This window comes from Simochromis diagramma, unplaced genomic scaffold, assembly GCF_900408965.1.
Source record: "Simochromis diagramma unplaced genomic scaffold, fSimDia1.1 OVJJ01000676.1, whole genome shotgun sequence".
Taxonomy (NCBI): domain Eukaryota; kingdom Metazoa; phylum Chordata; class Actinopteri; order Cichliformes; family Cichlidae; genus Simochromis; species Simochromis diagramma.
The window spans coordinates 495,623-513,085 of NW_024387466.1; the positions used below are offsets into that span (position 1 = coordinate 495,623).

A 17,463-nucleotide genomic window follows, 5' to 3' on the forward strand; every position below is an offset into this window, starting at 1 on the left:
GAGCAGAGGATGTGCATCCAGTTGATGTGCAGGAGCAGCATGTAGAAGTAGTAGAAGAAGTAAACACTGGATTAAATGTTCTGCTTTAAAGGTTTGCTTTAAAATTTCTTTGCTATTTGCACAACACTGCCTGGCGTTCAATACTGATAAATATTGCTGTTTTACACTGTTGTCAGTCAAACCCAAAGTGTCCACAAGGTTTTCTTTGGAAGGTTACACTGGGGTATCAATCAGTCAGTAAAGTAGATTATCCATGTCTGTTAAAATTATTGGGCAAGTAAAACAGCCAGTCAGGCTGAGTAGCCAGAGAGCAGCTCTCTGTTAGACCGGTGTCATCTCTGTGGACTGGTACGCCTGCCACCGCCTACTGCCATCCATGAATAAGCCTCTCCAGCTCCTCCCTGTGGGTAAAGCAGGAAAATGTTAGTGGACTCGAATTACTTTCCTCCCTCACACAAATCCATGAATTCATGTTTCCGCACCTCTTTGTTGGCTCCTAGGCGGGGTTTCAGTGCCTGGCTGCTGGACACGCTCCCAACAGCCGGGATCCTCATCGATTTTGACCAGGTTGCTGTTCCATTTGTTCCAGTTGACTTCCTCCACTCTGAGGAGACAAGAGGACACATGCTCCAATTTCTGTCTGCCCTGTGACACATCAATCAGCTGTCAACAAAATTAGCGAACAACACGGTGTACTGTGCATCAATCGATTGTGCTCACACAGCCGCGTCTTGGATGAACTCTTCAATGCTAAACCTTTGTTTCTCCTTTGTTACTGTGCCTTGATGAAGTTGGCCTTTATCAGCCTTTATTGTGAGCAGCAGAGTGGTGATCAGTTTCATGCAAGGGATTTTATACTCCTTGATATGAAGAATCTTAATATGAAAACCTGGCCAATAAAGTCAGATAATAAGTCTAATATTAGACCTCATACATCATCCTTCCTGTCACCAGGAAACCCGCTACAAACCCACAAAGACTGACACACATGCAGAGGTTCAATTTAGCACAGCTGAACACAAATAATATAGCCAATACTGAAACGTAGCCAAATGTATGACTAATAACTCTAATAATTATGTATTCAATACCCAAACGTGTTCTTTTCTCCTGTCTTTATACATGTCTGGATTTATCTGCAAGCGAGTTCAAGCCGCAGCTCACTAACAGCCAGTTTCTCTAGATTTTGTTTTTCTGCAGCCACAGAAGCCAACTAGTGCTAATGCACTTTGTAGTGATGAAACTAACAAATTTAGTAAAGTAAATGCAACATTTGAACATCATGTCAGCTGAAATAATTCAAAGTTAGACTAAGTTAGATTATAGTCATTATTTATGTCAGGCATTTTTAGTCTTTCTTGGACAAGGACAATTGTAAAGCAGGGGAAAAGCAAGAATGACACAGGACATGCAGACCCATGTAGTAGTGTTTTTTTTGTTTTTTTTACATTTTAAGAGAAAAAGCTTTGACCCAACAGGGCCTCCATAACTTGTGAGGCTGCATTTGGCATCATAGTGCTTTGTGCTAAATTATCCATGTTCAGCTGGTTTAGTATGTTGGTGTGCAATAAATGCAAAGTGCAGATGAGGCTGATTGGAACAACAATAATTGGAAAAAACACTGAAGCTCTTTTCTGAGCTGAGTGGTATCTGTCATATTTCACCTTATTGAACAAAATGACTGCGTGTGCATCAGAAGCTAGTGAAGGTGGTCTCTGCCTGTTCAGCTATTCTTGGAAAAACCCAAAAACTGTTCTAATGGTTATCAAAACACATCTTGATAACACCTCCTTAACGACGAGGTATTGCAACTCGTCGTTAAGTAAACATAAATGCAGAATGAAACATTTGATTTTGTAATACTGCTAGATGAAAACTAAAGGAACTTCCTGTATTATAATCGTTTGCAGCTCTATATTTTCACTCTTGGACTTCATTAGAGTAACTTTGCATGACTCACAATTAAAAAAAATAATCCTTATTTATCTTATGCTGGTGCAGCGCCTCAGTTCATCTGTCTCAAACGAGCCATTCGCTTTAAGCAGATTTCTTCTGGACTGATGCTCCTAATAAAAGAAAGGCTTTAACAGCAGATGGGTGTGGCCGCTGGGCTCACTGATGTGCCTGAGACAGCCTTATTAACCCTGTAACACCAAATGTACCAAATGTGCTTGCTAACATGTTGTCTTTGTCAACAAAACTGAGAGAAACATTAGATGGTATTGGTTAAAAGCTTAGATTTCATTAAAAAAAAAAGCTATGAAGATGCTAAACCACAAATGTCAACCCTATGTTGGAGCTAGAATGTCCAGGGCATTTGCAGCCCTTTGAAAATGTGTGACTAACCACTGTGCTGTCACTGAACTGAATAGAAGCCAACCTGAAACACCGTCGGCGGTCCTTTCCGGTAGCAGTGTTGAGATTTTTCTCCACCCCACAGCGAAAATAACCCTTCAGGCAACAGGGCAGTCTCCTCTCCATGTCCAGGATAGTGATAGCCCTCTGAAAGCAGTCACATCATTTAAATTACGCATACTTCACTTATATACTCACATCAGCTCTGAACACTCTGACCTGTAGCTTCCAGATGCTGGTGGTCTCATTGGTGAGCTTCTCCACAGTGCGGTTCATGAGCGCGATGAGCATGTTGAGCAGCAGGATGTAGGTAAGTATGATATAGAAGATGAGGAGCACATAGAAGACCTCTATGTACTTGTAATCCTGGATGAACTCCATGTCGCCCATGCCAATGGTGAACTTGAAGAGCTGCAGGGTAGTGTAGGAGATGTTTGAGAAGCTGGGTTTGACACAATCCTCCTCAAGACCAACAAGGAGAAAACGAGGTGATTTAGTGGTGTTTGTTGTATTCAGCTCTTTATCAGGAGACTTGTCCGCTGTAGGGTCTTTGAGCAGGGTGACCACCGCTGTGATAGGAAGCAGGTTACAGCAGGTTAAGCAGGTCTGATCAGGGTACACAAGCTGCAGATTCTGTCCCAAAATACTCTTTTTGTAAAAGAGTAATTTGTATGTAAAACTTTTTAAATGGAATCAAAAAATAGTTTTTTAAGTCAGAAATCATTTTATGGACATAGCAGATGTTTTTGTGCAAACCTTTCTCCTTTTTAGAGAGGGTATAATACCTGCTGAAAATCCAAAGAGGAAGACGATGTAGACAAACAGGAAGCGCAGGATGTCACTGAGGATCATCTGCAAACAAGGAGACAGAGAGCCTCAGTGATGGGATCAGTTGCTACTATCTTCTCTGTGGAACTGCGTGACATGCGAGGGCTACCTTTTGTATCATGACACTATAGATGCCCATGTGCTCATTGCCCCTGGAGAAGTAGAGTATGTTCACCCAGCTGAGAGCAAGACACAACACCAGGAAGCTGAGGTACTCATTCCTCCCAAACAGGTGGAGCCCAGTGGAGATCAGGAAGAGGACACCCTGCAAAAGACTATCAGCGGCAGCACTGTAATAACTATTAACATGACTGCTGAGGAGTTTTACTGTGCTGTACATCTTCCGCAAACCATTTATTTGCAAAGTGTTGTGGAAAAACCTATTTTTTCCCAAAAGAAGCACAATACCTATAGAAAGTATATAACCAACTTACCAATGTTTGGACACAAACATGCTTTTTATTTATTTTTACGACTTTCTACATTGTGGATACAAAATGAATACATCAAATCTATGAAGTAAGATATATGAAATTATGTAGCAAAGAAAAAAATTATGAATAACTCTAAACATGTCTTATCTTTTAGATTCCCCAAAGTAGCCACCTTTGCTTTGGCGACAGCACTGCAAACCTTCAATCATTCTGGAAAATTACAAAAACTTTGTGTCCCCAAGGGCAGTCGCAAAAACCATCAAGTGCTATGACAAAACTGGCTCACATGAGGACCACCCCAGGAAAGGAAGACCAAGAGTCACCTCTGCTGCTGAGGATAAATTCATCCAAATCACCAGCCTCAGAAATCGCAAGTTAACAGTATCTCCGATTAGAACAGATTAGAGGTCAAATAGCTGCTAAGAAACGCCTACTAAGGAAAAGCAACAAGCAGAAGAGATTTGTTTAAACCAAGAAACACAAAGAATGGACATTAGACCGTTGAAAATCTGTGCTTTGGTCTGATGAGTCCAAATTAGGCTGTGTGATGAGCCCTTTCCTCTACTCCCTCTTCACCCACGACTGCAGACCTGCTGATGGTTCCAACACCATCATTAAGTTTGCAGATGACACCACGGTGATTGGCCTCATCAGTGACAACGATGAGGCCGCCTACAGGGAGGAGGTGGATCGTCTGGCTGAGTGCACCACGTTCCACGACAGAAACAACCTGCTGCTTAACACCGAGAAGACCAAGGAGCTCATCGTGGACTACAGGAGGAATGCTGACCCACATCCACCCATCCACATTAAGGGGACGGCTGTGGAGCGTGTGAGCAGCTTCAAGTTCCTGGGAGTCCACATCTCCGAGGATCTCACCTGGACGACCAACTGCTCCAAGCTGGTCAAGAAGGCTCACCAGCGCCTCTTCTTCTTGAGGAGTCTGAGGAAGAACCACCTGTCCTCAGACATCCTGGTGAACTTCTATCGTTGCACCATCGAGAGCATCCTGACCAACTGTATAACAGTCTGGTACGGGAACAGCTCTGCCTCGGACCGGAAGGCGTTGCAGAGGGTCGTGAAAACTGCCCAGCGCATCGCCGGAGCACCACTTCCTGCCATGAAAGACATCTACAGGAAGCGGTGTCTGAAAAGGGCTGGGAAAATCATCAAAGACCCCAGTCATCCATCACATGGACTCTTCACCCTCCTGCCCTCTGGGAGGCGCTACAGGAGCCTCCGGACATCTGACCCACGTTAACACATGGACTGAACATACACACACCCACAATGGACAACTGTACCCTCAAACACACAATAATAACATGGACTGAACCACCACTCACAACCACCAGCACTTTATATAGCCTCTGTAGAATTATCCACATATCTCACTTATCTTAACTGCACTACTGTATAGCTCTGTGTAAATAATCATTCTGTACATTCGATAATCTTTAATCCTACAACTGTTTACAACTTGCATAGTTCCCATTTCTGTATAACTGTATATCTCAGATTCTGTAAAGTTATTTATTTCATATTCTGTATAGTTTTTCATATTTATATCCTGTTCATAGCCTGTACATAGCTTGTACTCACTACAGCCTGAACATACTTATAGTTATAGAATATTCACAACATACTTCATACTGTGTACATTATAACATACCATAATAGACCCATTTCTGTAATATACTCACATATCTATATTATTGCTAATATATATTGTAATATATCTATATCACTAAAGCACTTCTGGATGGATGCAAACTGCATTTCGTTGCCCTGTACCTGTGCATGTGCAATGACAATAAAGTTGAATTCTATTCTATTCTATTCTATTAGAGATCTTTGGTTCATAATCAAAGCAAAGGGTGGCTATTTTGAAGAATCTAAAATATAAAACATGTTTTGAGGTATTTCACAATTTTGTGTTTACTACATAATTCCATATGTGTTCATTCACAGTTTTGATGCCTTCAGTAAGAATCTACAATGTAAATAGAAAAACACATTAAATGAGAAGGTGTGTCCAAACTTTTGACATCATTAAATCACAACAACTGCTGCAGTCAATTGAAACTATTAAAAGGAAATGTTAGTAGTAAAGGGGCTTCAGCTGATTGCTGCACGAATGCAAGTGGCGACTCTGTATCAGGAATAATACTGCATTATAAAGAGGTGAGAAAACTCCACAAGGTAGCTTTAATTTTGAGCATGCCTGCTACTTACAAAAGAATCTCATAATATCCGTCAACCAGCAGGGTCTCCAGCTTTGGTCGTTTCCTCATCATATCTATAATCTAGGGATTCAGATGAGGTAATCAGTCATGTTACTGGACTACAACTTCCACTAGGTGGTGATATAAGAAAGTAGATGTACACAAACACAAAGTTAACTACATACCCCTATGAAAAAGAAGTAGCAGTTCGCAACTGCTGTCACCAGCCAAGCTAAAATGTACAGGTGATCATCGGTCTTGAGGTTAATGTGAAGTATTGGCTGTGGGGCACAGAGAGAACATCATCCACATTAACACAGGCCTGTCTGCGATGCTTGCACAGCTCACCTCTTTTGTGTCAGTCAGCTTACCATGCTTTCTTTCTTATAGTAGGCTAGGAGAGTAAAGATGATCAAGTACACAAGGTAGGACAGGAAGTTGAAGAAAAACATTCCACTGGCAAACCTATTCCACTTTTCTTCAAGCAGTTGGATCAGAGGCTCTGTCTCGAGCATCTCGTGACGGTTCTGAGAGGAGAAAGGAAGGGATGCACATTTGAGAACCGAACAGCATGCAACTACTGCTCTGACTGGTGTCACAATGCTGGGACTCACAGGGATGTCGCTACCATAGATCAGTATCTTCAGCACTGAGTTCTCCTCATATGAGTCCACGGAGGCCAGGTCGTACAGGGAGCAGTGGACGGGCCCATAAACCCACTCGGTGAATTTACGGGACAAGTGTTTGGTTCCAGTCTCTTGGAACTCTCGTCTTAAGATGTGTGAGAACAGCTGTAGACAAGTAAAAAGGAAAGCTAGAACAAAGAGAGTCTGTGAAGGTCTGATCTATTTCTGAAAACCCAGAAACCCACAGATCCCACCAAAACGTATAGTTTCTGCCCTGTCAGTAGTAAAAGAGCTCTGCACTTCATTCTCACTGTTGCTTTTCGCACTTGGTAGTACTCTTAATGTCAAACTGCAGTGTTTTACCCCAGTCTTGCCAGTGTGGGCAGCCATTTTGAGAGGTGTCAGGCCCTTCTTGTTCTCAATGTTTTCCAGCTGCACCTTGGGATACAGTCTCGCTGTGATCTTTAGGATACGGTCGTACATGCTGACTATGAATTCTGTGTTGCACTTGGAGTTGTCAGCCACCATCACAAGGGCATGCAGGACCGTGTTGCCTTGAGAATCTACCAACTTAGCATCTGCTCGCTGGTATTCATTGTCCATTAAGAAGTCTACCACGTCGGGCTGGTTTGTGCAGGCTGCCAGAGACAGGGGCAGCTCACCTGCAGACAAAGATTTGATGATATTTTAAAGTTTTATTTCAGCCTTACTTATTTTTTTTGAATCAAAATCAGGGTGTTGAAAGTGGAAGTGAAACACTAAACGTTTAAAGGCTACACCATGGAGCCCTGCCCTCAAAAACTGACACAGATGTACAGTGGGGCAAAAAAGTATTTAGTCAGCCACCGATTGTGCACGTTCCCCCACTTAAAATGATGACAGAGGTCAGTAATTTGCACCAGAGGTACACTTCAACTGTGAGAGACAGAATGTGAAAAAAAAAAATCCATGAATCCACATGGTAGGATTTGTAAAGAATTTATTCGTAAATCAGGGTGGAAAATAAGTATTTGGTCAATAACAAAAATACAACTCAATACTTTGTAACATAACCTTTGTTGGCAATAACAGAGGTCAAACGTTTACTATAGGTCTTTACCAGGTTTGCACACACAGTAGCTGGTATTTTGGCCCATTCCTCCATGCAGATCTACTCGAGAGCAGTGATGTTTTGGGGCTGTCGCCGAGCAACACGGACTTTCAACTCCCGCCACAGATTTTCTATGGGGTTGAGGTCTGGAGACTGGCTAGGCCACTCCAGGACTTTCAAATGCTTCTTACGGAGCCACTCCTTTGTTGCCCGGGCGGTGTGTTTTGGATCATTGTCATGTTGGAAGACCCAGCCTCGTTTCATCTTCAAAGTTCTCACTGATGGAAGGAGGTTTTGGCTCAAAATCTCACGATACATGGCCCCATTCATTCTGTCCTTAACACGGATCGGTCGTCCTGTCCCCTTGGCAGAAAAACAGCCCCATAGCATGATGTTTCCACCCCCATGCTTCACAGTAGGTATGGTGTTCTTGGGATGCAACTCAGTATTCTTCTTCCTCCAAACACGACGAGTTGAGTTTATACCAAAAAGTTCTACTTTGGTTTCATCTGACCACATGACATTCTCCCAATCCTCTGCTGTATCATCCATGTGCTCTCTGGCAAACTTCAGACGGGCCTGGACATGCACTGGCTTCAGCAGCGGAACACGTCTGGCACTGCGGGATTTGATTCCCTGCCGTTGTAGTGTGTTACTGATGGTGACCTTTGTTACTTTGGTCCCAGCTCTCTGCAGGTCATTCACCAGGTCCCCCCGTGTGGTTCTGGGATCTTTGCTCACCGTTCTCATGATCATTTTGACCCCACGGGATGAGATCTTGCGTGGAGCCCCAGATCGAGGGAGATTATCAGTGGTCTTGTATGTCTTCCATTTTCTGATGATTGCTCCCACAGTTGATTTTTTCACACCAAGCTGCTTGCCTATTGTAGATTCACTCTTCCCAGTCTGGTGCAGGTCTACAATACTTTTCCTGGTGTCCTTCGAAAGCTCTTTGGTCTTGGCCATGGCGGAGTTTGGAGTCTGACTGTTTGAGGCTGTGGACAGGTGTCTTTTATACAGATGATGAGTTCAAACAGGTGCCATTCATACAGGTAACGAGTGGGGGACAGAAAAGCTTCTTACAGAAGACGTTACAGGTCTGTGAGAGCCAGAGATTTTCCTTGTTTGAGGTGACCAAATACTTATTTTCCACCCTAATTTACGAATAAATTCTTTACAAATCCTACCATGTGGATTCATGGATTTTTTTTTCACATTCTGTCTCTCACAGTTGAAGTGTACCTCTGGTGCAAATTACTGACCTCTGTCATCATTTTAAGTGGGGGAACTTGCACAATCGGTGGCTGACTAAATACTTTTTTGCCCCACTGTAACTGGATTTAAAAAATAAGTGCTTAAAGGCTTTAAAACATGTTTTGCGCCATCTTCTTTCAGTACAGAACATTACATCAAATTGTAAATGGCCTGTATTTGTATAGCGCTTTGCTAGTCCCTAAGGACCCCAAAGCGCTTTACACATCCAGTCATTCACACACTGGTGATGGCAAGCTACATTGTAGCCACAGCCACCCTGGGGCGTATTGACAGAGGCGAGGCTGCCAGACACTGGCGCCACCGGGCCCTCTGACCACCACCAGTAGGCAACGGGTGAAGTGTCTTGCCCAAGGACACAACGACAAGACTGTCCAAGCCAGGGCTCGAACCGGCAACCTTCCAATTACAAGACAAACTCCCAACTCTTGAGCCACGATCACATCACTGGGTTGAAAATTAAAAATCAGTCAAAAGGGACTATTTTTTTGCTGGTCCATTTTATGTCTAGTCAATCCAAACCATTAAAGAGCAAGCTGACAAATTCATGCTATCAGTACTGAACAGTACAGTACTGTGCAAAAGTATTACAGCTATTGTATTATAGGCATTGACCATTGCTCATTCAACCATTAAAAAGGATACCCAAGTCAAGGAACGAACCAGTGTTGTGTTTGCACATACCAGACAACAATGAACCGATTTGAAATTGTATCTTTAAGCACTTTGTCACTTAGTCTGCTGCAAAAAGAGATGTTTTGTTCTAATTTCTTTAGTTAAATCTATGAAAAATGCCAAAAACAACAGTTTGACAGACATGAAATAATATTTTTGCACCAACAAGGTGATTCCCAAAGAGCTATTATCGAAGAACTTGGCATATGTCGACATGGTGTGCAGAGTGTCCTTAAAAAGTTTGAAGAAACTGGATAGGTGGAGAACAAAAGAACTGGCAGGCCTAAAAAAGACTATCTGCAACAGATGAACAATATCTGAAAGAAAGAAATGGCACTGAGGTGGTACTGAGGAGTTCAAGAGACAGGTACAACAAATAGTGTCTACACCCATCTGTAAAGGACGGTGGAAGCTCTATCATGGGTTGTGGCTGTATTTTAACCAGAGGTGTTGGGGATCTTGTCAAAATTTGGTAAATTGTAAATTACTGTAACTATTTCCCACTTTCCTAACAAAATGTTAAGAAAAGATGGTTAGCTCAAGACTTGCACTGTAATAACTTTTTGCCAGCTGTTGCAGTTTATCGCTTGGTTTTTGAGGTTCACCGAGCAGCTGAGGAAACATTTTTTTGTAACTTGCATTATATTGTGACAACTAGTTTTGAATCCAGTCATGGTTTCCTCTATGATTTAGGGACGACACACGAAGCTATCAGTGGGGGAAAGATTCCTGCATTACTCATATTGTCCATTTTTATCTCTATCTTCCCTCTGAAGCTAGAGATGCAAATGCAAAACTGGAAAAATTTATTTGCAGAATCCTTAAGCAAAGGATGAGACAATTGGTAGCAAGAGTGTTCTGTTTTTCTTTGTGGTGTGTTTGCAGTTAAATTTCCATTGACCAATGATGTTTGAGCAAGCTTTTGTTGCTCATGCAGAAAAAAATTCTGTCCAGGCAGCAACAGAAAAACACACATATGGTGAAACCGTCTTGAAACCATCAGCTAATATAAGTCGTTGATTTAGCCATTAACTAGATTTAAAAAAAAATAAATCAGCATTTGTAAAAACTATCTGGCCAAAAGAAGAGCAAGTTTGACCCAAATAATCTTTTTGTTAAACTGGTAATAGAGGAAGATGAGTTACAGAGAGATAATTAATTGATTATAAATTGTGAAATTTATGGCCAACATGAAGATCATATTTACTTAATATTCCAGGTATTCTGTACATTTGAAACAATTATTTTATGTTTGATTAAAGAGTATACTATTATACTGTTACACGCCAAAGAAAAAATTATCATATGTGACTTTTAAGGCTTTAATAAGTACCAGAGGTTATGTAACAGTATGTAGATAGGGATACTAATATAGTTGGTGTCATAGTTAAAGGGAACCTGAGGAAACCTTTACTTATCTTGAGTTCGCTCTTGTTTCTCATTCGAGATTCAAAGCTGTACTGGTCTTTTAATGTACTCACATGTAATTCAGAATTCTGCATTTTGCAAAAGGACACTAAATAAGAAACTTGGAAAGGTAGCAGCATGTCCAAAAATAGGACAATCTTTCCCTTTGAACAACTTGCACACTGTTCCTCTATACATATTTGAGTATTAAGTATTGATCGAGGAAACTGGGCCATCATATTGTTCCTTCAAAAAAAAAAAAAAAAAAAAATCACACTTCTGCTCTGATTCTAAAAACTACAAAAATAACTGGCTGACTCACTGCGTCGGCATATGATCTTTGCATGAGGAAACTCCTCTCTGCAGCAGCATGTGCTCACCAAAGTAGAAGTAGGGACCCTTGTGTGGTTGGAAGAATTTCCCGCAAGCTCTGACGTGGACGTCTGCACCTTTGCTGACCAGCAGCTTCACATAAAAAATACTTCTCCTCTCGATGGCTATATGCAGAGCTGTCTGGCCTGCAAGAAAATGAGTCTTATTTAAACATGTCCACTGCATTACTGGAAAAAAATACTGGAATACGGATATCGTGACAAGGTTAAAAGAGTTCAAATAAATCTCCCGGACACAGAAAATCTGTTACCTTTGTAGTAGTTGTTGGTGTAGGCTGCGTTCACAAACTCCTTAACATCACCCATCTTCTCTGAAATGTCAATCAACATTTCGACGGTCTCATTCCTGCCGTCTTTGAGGTGCAGCAGAGCTTTCATTAAGGGCGTTTTACCGTAGGACCGATCTGTGGATGTAAACACAAATCCATGTGGTTAACACATAGGTCAGCATGTTCTACTTTAGTTGCAGCTGTTGCATTACCTGACTCACTGCGTCACTCACACAACACTCACACAACACTCACACAACACTCACACAAAGAGTCAGAGAGTTTCTTCATATTTTGGCGCAGGTACTCTTGAAGGCCATCTAGTTTGCTGATATCTCTGCTGGCCACTGCTTCAAACAGTCTGTCACGGTTATACGTCTTGCTGTCTCTCCTGTTATCATGCTGATCCACACCTCGAATCCCTCTATACAAAAAACCAAAAAAGTGTAACAGTTGTGTTGCTGAGGGTTATTAAATCAGCACTTTGGGGCTTGAAAATACCCAGCACCAATCCTATAATGAGTGTTATATTGTGGCAAACTTCATTTTATCACTGCATGGAGAGGCTCACTTGTCAAAGTTGAAATTGAATCTGATCTGAGGTTTCGTCTTCTCCATTTCTTCCTGGTAATCAGTGTCCATAGGTGTCTTGGGGTCCTCCGGGCTCGACCTCAAAGCAGAAGCCAGACCATCTTTCTTAGTCATCTTTTGGCGCGACCTCTCCTCCTCTGTCCTGTCGTCTGTCTCCAGAGTGAAACCAAACATCTCAGATTTCTTCATTTTTCACCCTTTCCTCCAGTGATCTGCATGGAAATACGACACAGTTATACATAATCCAGAAGTGACAGAGGTGCTGCAAGGAGTTTTCAATACAAAGTGTAGAGATTTTTTTCAAGACACTGTTACTGTTTCACTGCTAATACTTAATAACTAAGACACTCAGTAACTACCATTTTACTGGTGCTTTTTTTAAAATTTTATTTTCATTTAAATTGTAGTTAACCGGGTTTATGAGCTTTAAGGAGACTAAGTTTGGTAGTGGTTGTATGTGTGTCATGTCAAAATTTAACCTCTGACCTCACTTTTACATTTAACCCCAAATGCATTACAGCTTTAAAGAAAGTAATGTCAAGAGAAAGAGCATGAGCTGCTAGTCAGTTATTTACGTCTAGTTACAAGTTGTAAAAATCAATATTATAACAAACCTATTATCCGTTAGCTTCTCCTACACAAGTTTGGTATTTTGTTTACAAAGTACCAGTTTGGTATTTTGTAAACAAAATAACAAAATACAAATTTTTGTATTTTGTTATTTTGTAAACAAAATAACAAAATACAAATTTTTGTATTTTGTTTACAAAATACCAAACTATACCAAACTATTCCCTTAAAAGTGTCTTGGCTGTCGTGGTGGAGGTTTGTGCTCTCTGGGTGCTTCTTGTTGAAAAAATAAAAGCAACTAATCGAGTCCTATTTAGCCTGCAGAAATTTGAAACATGAGAAAAAGGGCAATAAAATCACTGTACACCCAAATCTGTGTCCACAGTAAGTCATCTACAACAATTGGAGGAATCAAAGTAAAGATTTAGGTTAAACCATATAAAACTATGTCATTACACTGCTTGGATTGAATTGGTTACAAACACAGCCATGAGCCACTGTAAATAATTCAGGTCAGAGCGTGTAGCGTGGCTGCATCAGCAGAATCGGAAACATGTTTACCACAGGGGCTTATCTAATCCGTCTTAAATGGCACGAGCATAGCTTTCAGACATGTGATGTTTCCTCAACCAGTGACTAACAAAGGAGTTTTTATTTAAAACACTTCCTTGACAACAGTAGAAACACAGCACTCGATCTTCTTGCTGCTTGCTGCTTTGTGACATGATCAATTGGTTTACAGTGTGGTTACACATTCACAGTCTAAAAGGATTCCAAGTTCAGCTGATAGTAAACAGACACTATGCCCCGATGTTAAAGAAAGATGTGTTAAGGGCCATGAGGCCGTACAGAAATCTTCTGTGGCTTCTTGTTCCTCTTTTTGAGTCAGAAAATGGGGAATTACTGATTCAGTGGAAACTGTGTTATACCCCATGGACATCATGGGAGGAACACAGCAAAAAAAACAACAACGGACTAAAAACAGAGAATAAGAACATCTGTTGTGGTAAAAAACCATTTTGCTGAACATCATGTAAAAGATGAATTAAATAGATGCTTTCAATCACACAACTGAAACGGTAGTATTTTAAAGAAAGAAATGCTAAGCTTACATGCCTATAAATGTTTTCATTGTAAAACTGCTTGTACAGGAACCTCTCTGACATCATGTCATTATGTCCTGGTGTATTATTTATGACTTATTGATCCATGATGCTCAGTAATGTGAGCCATGTATGTTTTTTTAATGCTGCACAAACATGTCTCTACAATAATAAAGATAGTCTGCTCTGTATTCTCACTGAGGCGCAATCTAAACTGTGAAAAACATCCCTTTAACTGCATACATGCCATCCATATACCGAAGCAGTGCAACATGCCACGGCAGTAGCACATTCTTCATGAACTAAAGCATTTTTTTTATAAAGTGGCAATCAAAGCAGTAACAAACGAGCTGACTCACCAGACTTCAATCTTCGTCGTCTGTACTGTTTCCTTTGTTTAAAAAGTTTTGAAAAAAATCTGATGTTAATGTCAAAACCACTGAGGTATTGACACACCCTCAGAGACATGGGCGCGTGAATACTGTTGTGTCTCTGAAGATGCCTGCTTAGCATTAAGAGAAATGAAATAGTAGGACCAAGGCAGAGGGAAATATGATAACCCGCCCTTGAGAAAATTAGAGCACTTTACTCTGGGCTTGAGTGCTTAAAAGGATGCTGTACTGACCATTACTGGACATGACAAAATACCACAGAGAATGCAGTGTATTTTCTGACCTAACACAACAGAGCTTGGCTTTTTTTGATGACTTCAGGAAAGAGGAGCTACAGAGCAGATTGCGTGGTTAAAACAACAGTTAAAATCTTTTATTATCTTTGAATTTATACAAACTAAATAATCCACTGAAGCACTTAGCTGAACAAAAAAGCAGGCATGAAGCAGAAGAGCACTGGCGTGTTGTCCACAGAAAATCCACAGAAAATGAAAGCAGAAGTTTCAAAAAGGAGAAACTTACCCTGAAGAATCAAATTCAGAATGCTGAAGATTTTGGTCGTAAGTCTTCTGGGTTTTTTTTTTTAGTCCAAAAAGCTGCTCAAGAGTTTCCTGTACGTCTTACAAGCCTCTTCGTGTTCTCAATGTGATGTACTTGTGTGTTTTATTTAGTGCTGCTCTGGTCCTGTGACTAAATGTGTGGTTGCGGAGCATCTGCCTACCAGCGTGAGCTGTAGCTGCAGAGCTCGCATGAGACAACTTCCTTTTTTTACTTTTGAAAAGGATGCATGAGATTGTTATCGTTTGCGTACAATGGCATAACCAAAACCGTCACTTGAACCCAAAAAAACTTCTCTGTGATCTTGATCCCATTTGTATCTGAGCTTGTCATTCTCAAAGGAGCCTTGATGAAATACAAAACAGAAATGTGCACAAAGCTAAAACTCTCTTTATTAGCCCGTCTGAGCTCACGCAGGCAGAATAACACATTCAACGACAGTCAGGCACAAATTCAGTTATTAACACTGGTTTATTTCTAGTAGCATCACTATCACTGTGGCTTAATGCAGCATAATGAGTGAGTGAACAAACTTATAACCCAGTGGACTGTGACGTCTATATGTGCCTGTGGGGGGAAAAAAACTGTGTTTATGTGATTATAGTAAAATATGAAGCTATAGACTTGACAAACAGGTTTTCTCTTTAACTGGTTGATGACTTTTAATCTTCATAATCATAAACGTATCTCCTTAAACCAAATGACAACAAGTATGAAAAGGAATATTAAAAAAACAAACAAAGGACATCCATGAACTTTTTGAGTAGAACATATACTAAGTTAAAGGTCAAATTAAGGTGGAATCTCAGAAGAGGTGAATAAAGAGCAGTAAACATCAGAAAGAAGATTTCCCATGGCTCTTACAGGTCAGTTAAAGGATGCTGCGATGACCCCCCAAGGCAGTAGGTGCTTTGTTCAACAGGAGCTGATTGGAGAAGAAATTCTCTCCTTTCTACACATGCTGCTCTTGCTTTCCTTAAAATAAAAGATTCTCTGCTAATTACAACCTCGTCTAGTCTCCTCTGTTCTGTAGTATCCTGTCAGACAGACTGGGGCAAATGGAGCTAGTCATTTTGCAGTTTCGATTGTTGGAGCAATTGGCTTTCCATTTTAAAGCCATTATCTATATGCTCTGGTCTTATAAAGACCAGAGCAATCTGGCTCTTTGAGAGGTTCTGACATGTAGTAAATAAAAAGTTATGTTACTGTTTTGCTGAAAGTTATGGTCACTGAGCTGTCCTCGGCTTGTGATTCATCTGGCTTTGAGCTTGGCTGGGCCTGTGCCTGGTGTGTTTAAGTCTGTATAAGGTGCAGCTGCTGTTCTGTCCCTGATGGAATGTGGATTCTCTCTGGTCTGTTGGGGAGGGGTTTTTTTTTAGTGTTTTGTCAAAAAAGGTTGTCTTGGAGGCACATCCAAGGTTGCAGGTGTCATTGACGGTTCTAGCTGCTTCACTAGGCTCAAGGGTTTCAGCACTTACGTTCCCGCCACAATTATCGTAAAGGTGATACAGATTGTTCAGCCCTCAAACTTTTCATCACATCTGTTTACTCAAATTTTGAAACGAGTCTGAGTAAGGCATAATCACATTCAGAGCCACTTTATTGGTTCCATCAAACTTTGAAGACTCTGCTGTGGGGGTAATGTGAATTAGGCCAGGTTTTGAAAGACCCATGGGTGTTTGTTGCTGGCTGCCAGGGATGTAATTCAACTCATTACTGGGTTTAGTCTAAATGAGATGGTATTTGGTCACACGGTTTGCTTCGGGATTCTGTGGTACAGCCTGAACCCCATTGAGATAGTGAATCCGGTTCTGGATTATAGAAATGAAGCATCTTAATTATCCAAAAGCCAAACTGCAGCAGTTCGGTCCAGGTGAGCAGGTTTTAGCTCTGATGCCATTTGGTGGTGTCTCATTTCAGGGCACTTTATGGTCCCTTTGCCATTCAAAATTCAGAGTAGAACTATTTGTTTTTTAAATTCATTTTTGTCACATTAATCTGCTTAAACCCCATTACATCAGGGTGTCCCAGCCCTGTAAAACTGGGGAAGACATACCACAGCACAGTGGGAAGCATGGATTCACTGGCACATGAGGGTGATGGGGTAAACCCATCCAGTGAAAGCCTGCCGAGGAAGGACCCTCTGTAAATTGGAAGCCCGTTCACAGAGCTGTCTGTCATCATGAATGATTATTCATTTGTCAAACTCAAACACACCTAACAGAGCATGGCATTGATGTGGGTGACGCACAACTGATTCACTGGCAATTTAAGACTTTCTGGGAAAGAAAAGAGAAGGTGATGGAGAAGGAAATTCAGTATATGTTCAATAATAGTATTGTGAACCTTCATCTTCAAGCTGGGCTTCTCCCTGTTTGTTGGTGGATACAGCCAACAACTCCCGGGTTCTGTACCAATCACTGAAAAGCGGGTTGACTAAACCAGATGCTTATCCTCTACCATGGATGGAAGACTGCGTGAACGGGGTGGGTTCAGCTCAGTTTGTCAGTAAACTTGATGTACTGAACAGTTCCTAGCAAGTTCCCCTAACAGAGCAAGTGACACAGCCTTTATCACTCATTCGATTTCCTGCACTCATTCTGTTGTCCAAATGCACTGGCTTTTGTTTTTGCAATCATATGGCTCAGACATCCATCACATCAGGGATCTTATGGG

The 17,463-nt window shown here is 41.2% G+C and overlaps 1 protein-coding gene across 3 annotated transcripts; it reads right to left on the reverse strand.

Annotated features, from left to right (window-relative positions):
- Positions 1-71: 71 nt before the first annotated feature.
- trpv1 (transient receptor potential cation channel, subfamily V, member 1) lies at positions 72-15,039 on the reverse strand. 3 transcript variants are annotated; one of them, XM_040014606.1, is made up of 16 exons: positions 14,752-15,039; positions 12,145-12,376; positions 11,840-11,997; positions 11,556-11,708; positions 11,293-11,430; positions 6,832-7,130; positions 6,457-6,633; positions 6,214-6,369; positions 6,028-6,123; positions 5,853-5,923; positions 3,293-3,458; positions 3,141-3,207; positions 2,575-2,924; positions 2,381-2,502; positions 483-604; positions 72-401 (listed from the first exon to the last, which is right to left on the reverse strand). In XM_040014606.1, exons 2-16 carry the CDS (start codon positions 12,351-12,353, stop codon positions 322-324), a joined length of 2,364 nt encoding a protein of 787 aa, XP_039870540.1. In that variant the 5' UTR covers positions 12,354-12,376; positions 14,752-15,039; the 3' UTR covers positions 72-321. The 3 variants fall into 3 exon arrangements, with proteins under 3 accessions (XP_039870540.1, XP_039870541.1, XP_039870542.1); XM_040014607.1 differs by lacking the exon at positions 14,752-15,039 and adding an exon at positions 14,197-14,697; XM_040014608.1 differs by lacking the exons at positions 12,145-12,376; positions 14,752-15,039 and having other exon boundaries at positions 11,556-11,789; positions 11,823-11,912.
- Positions 15,040-17,463: the final 2,424 nt, after the last annotated feature.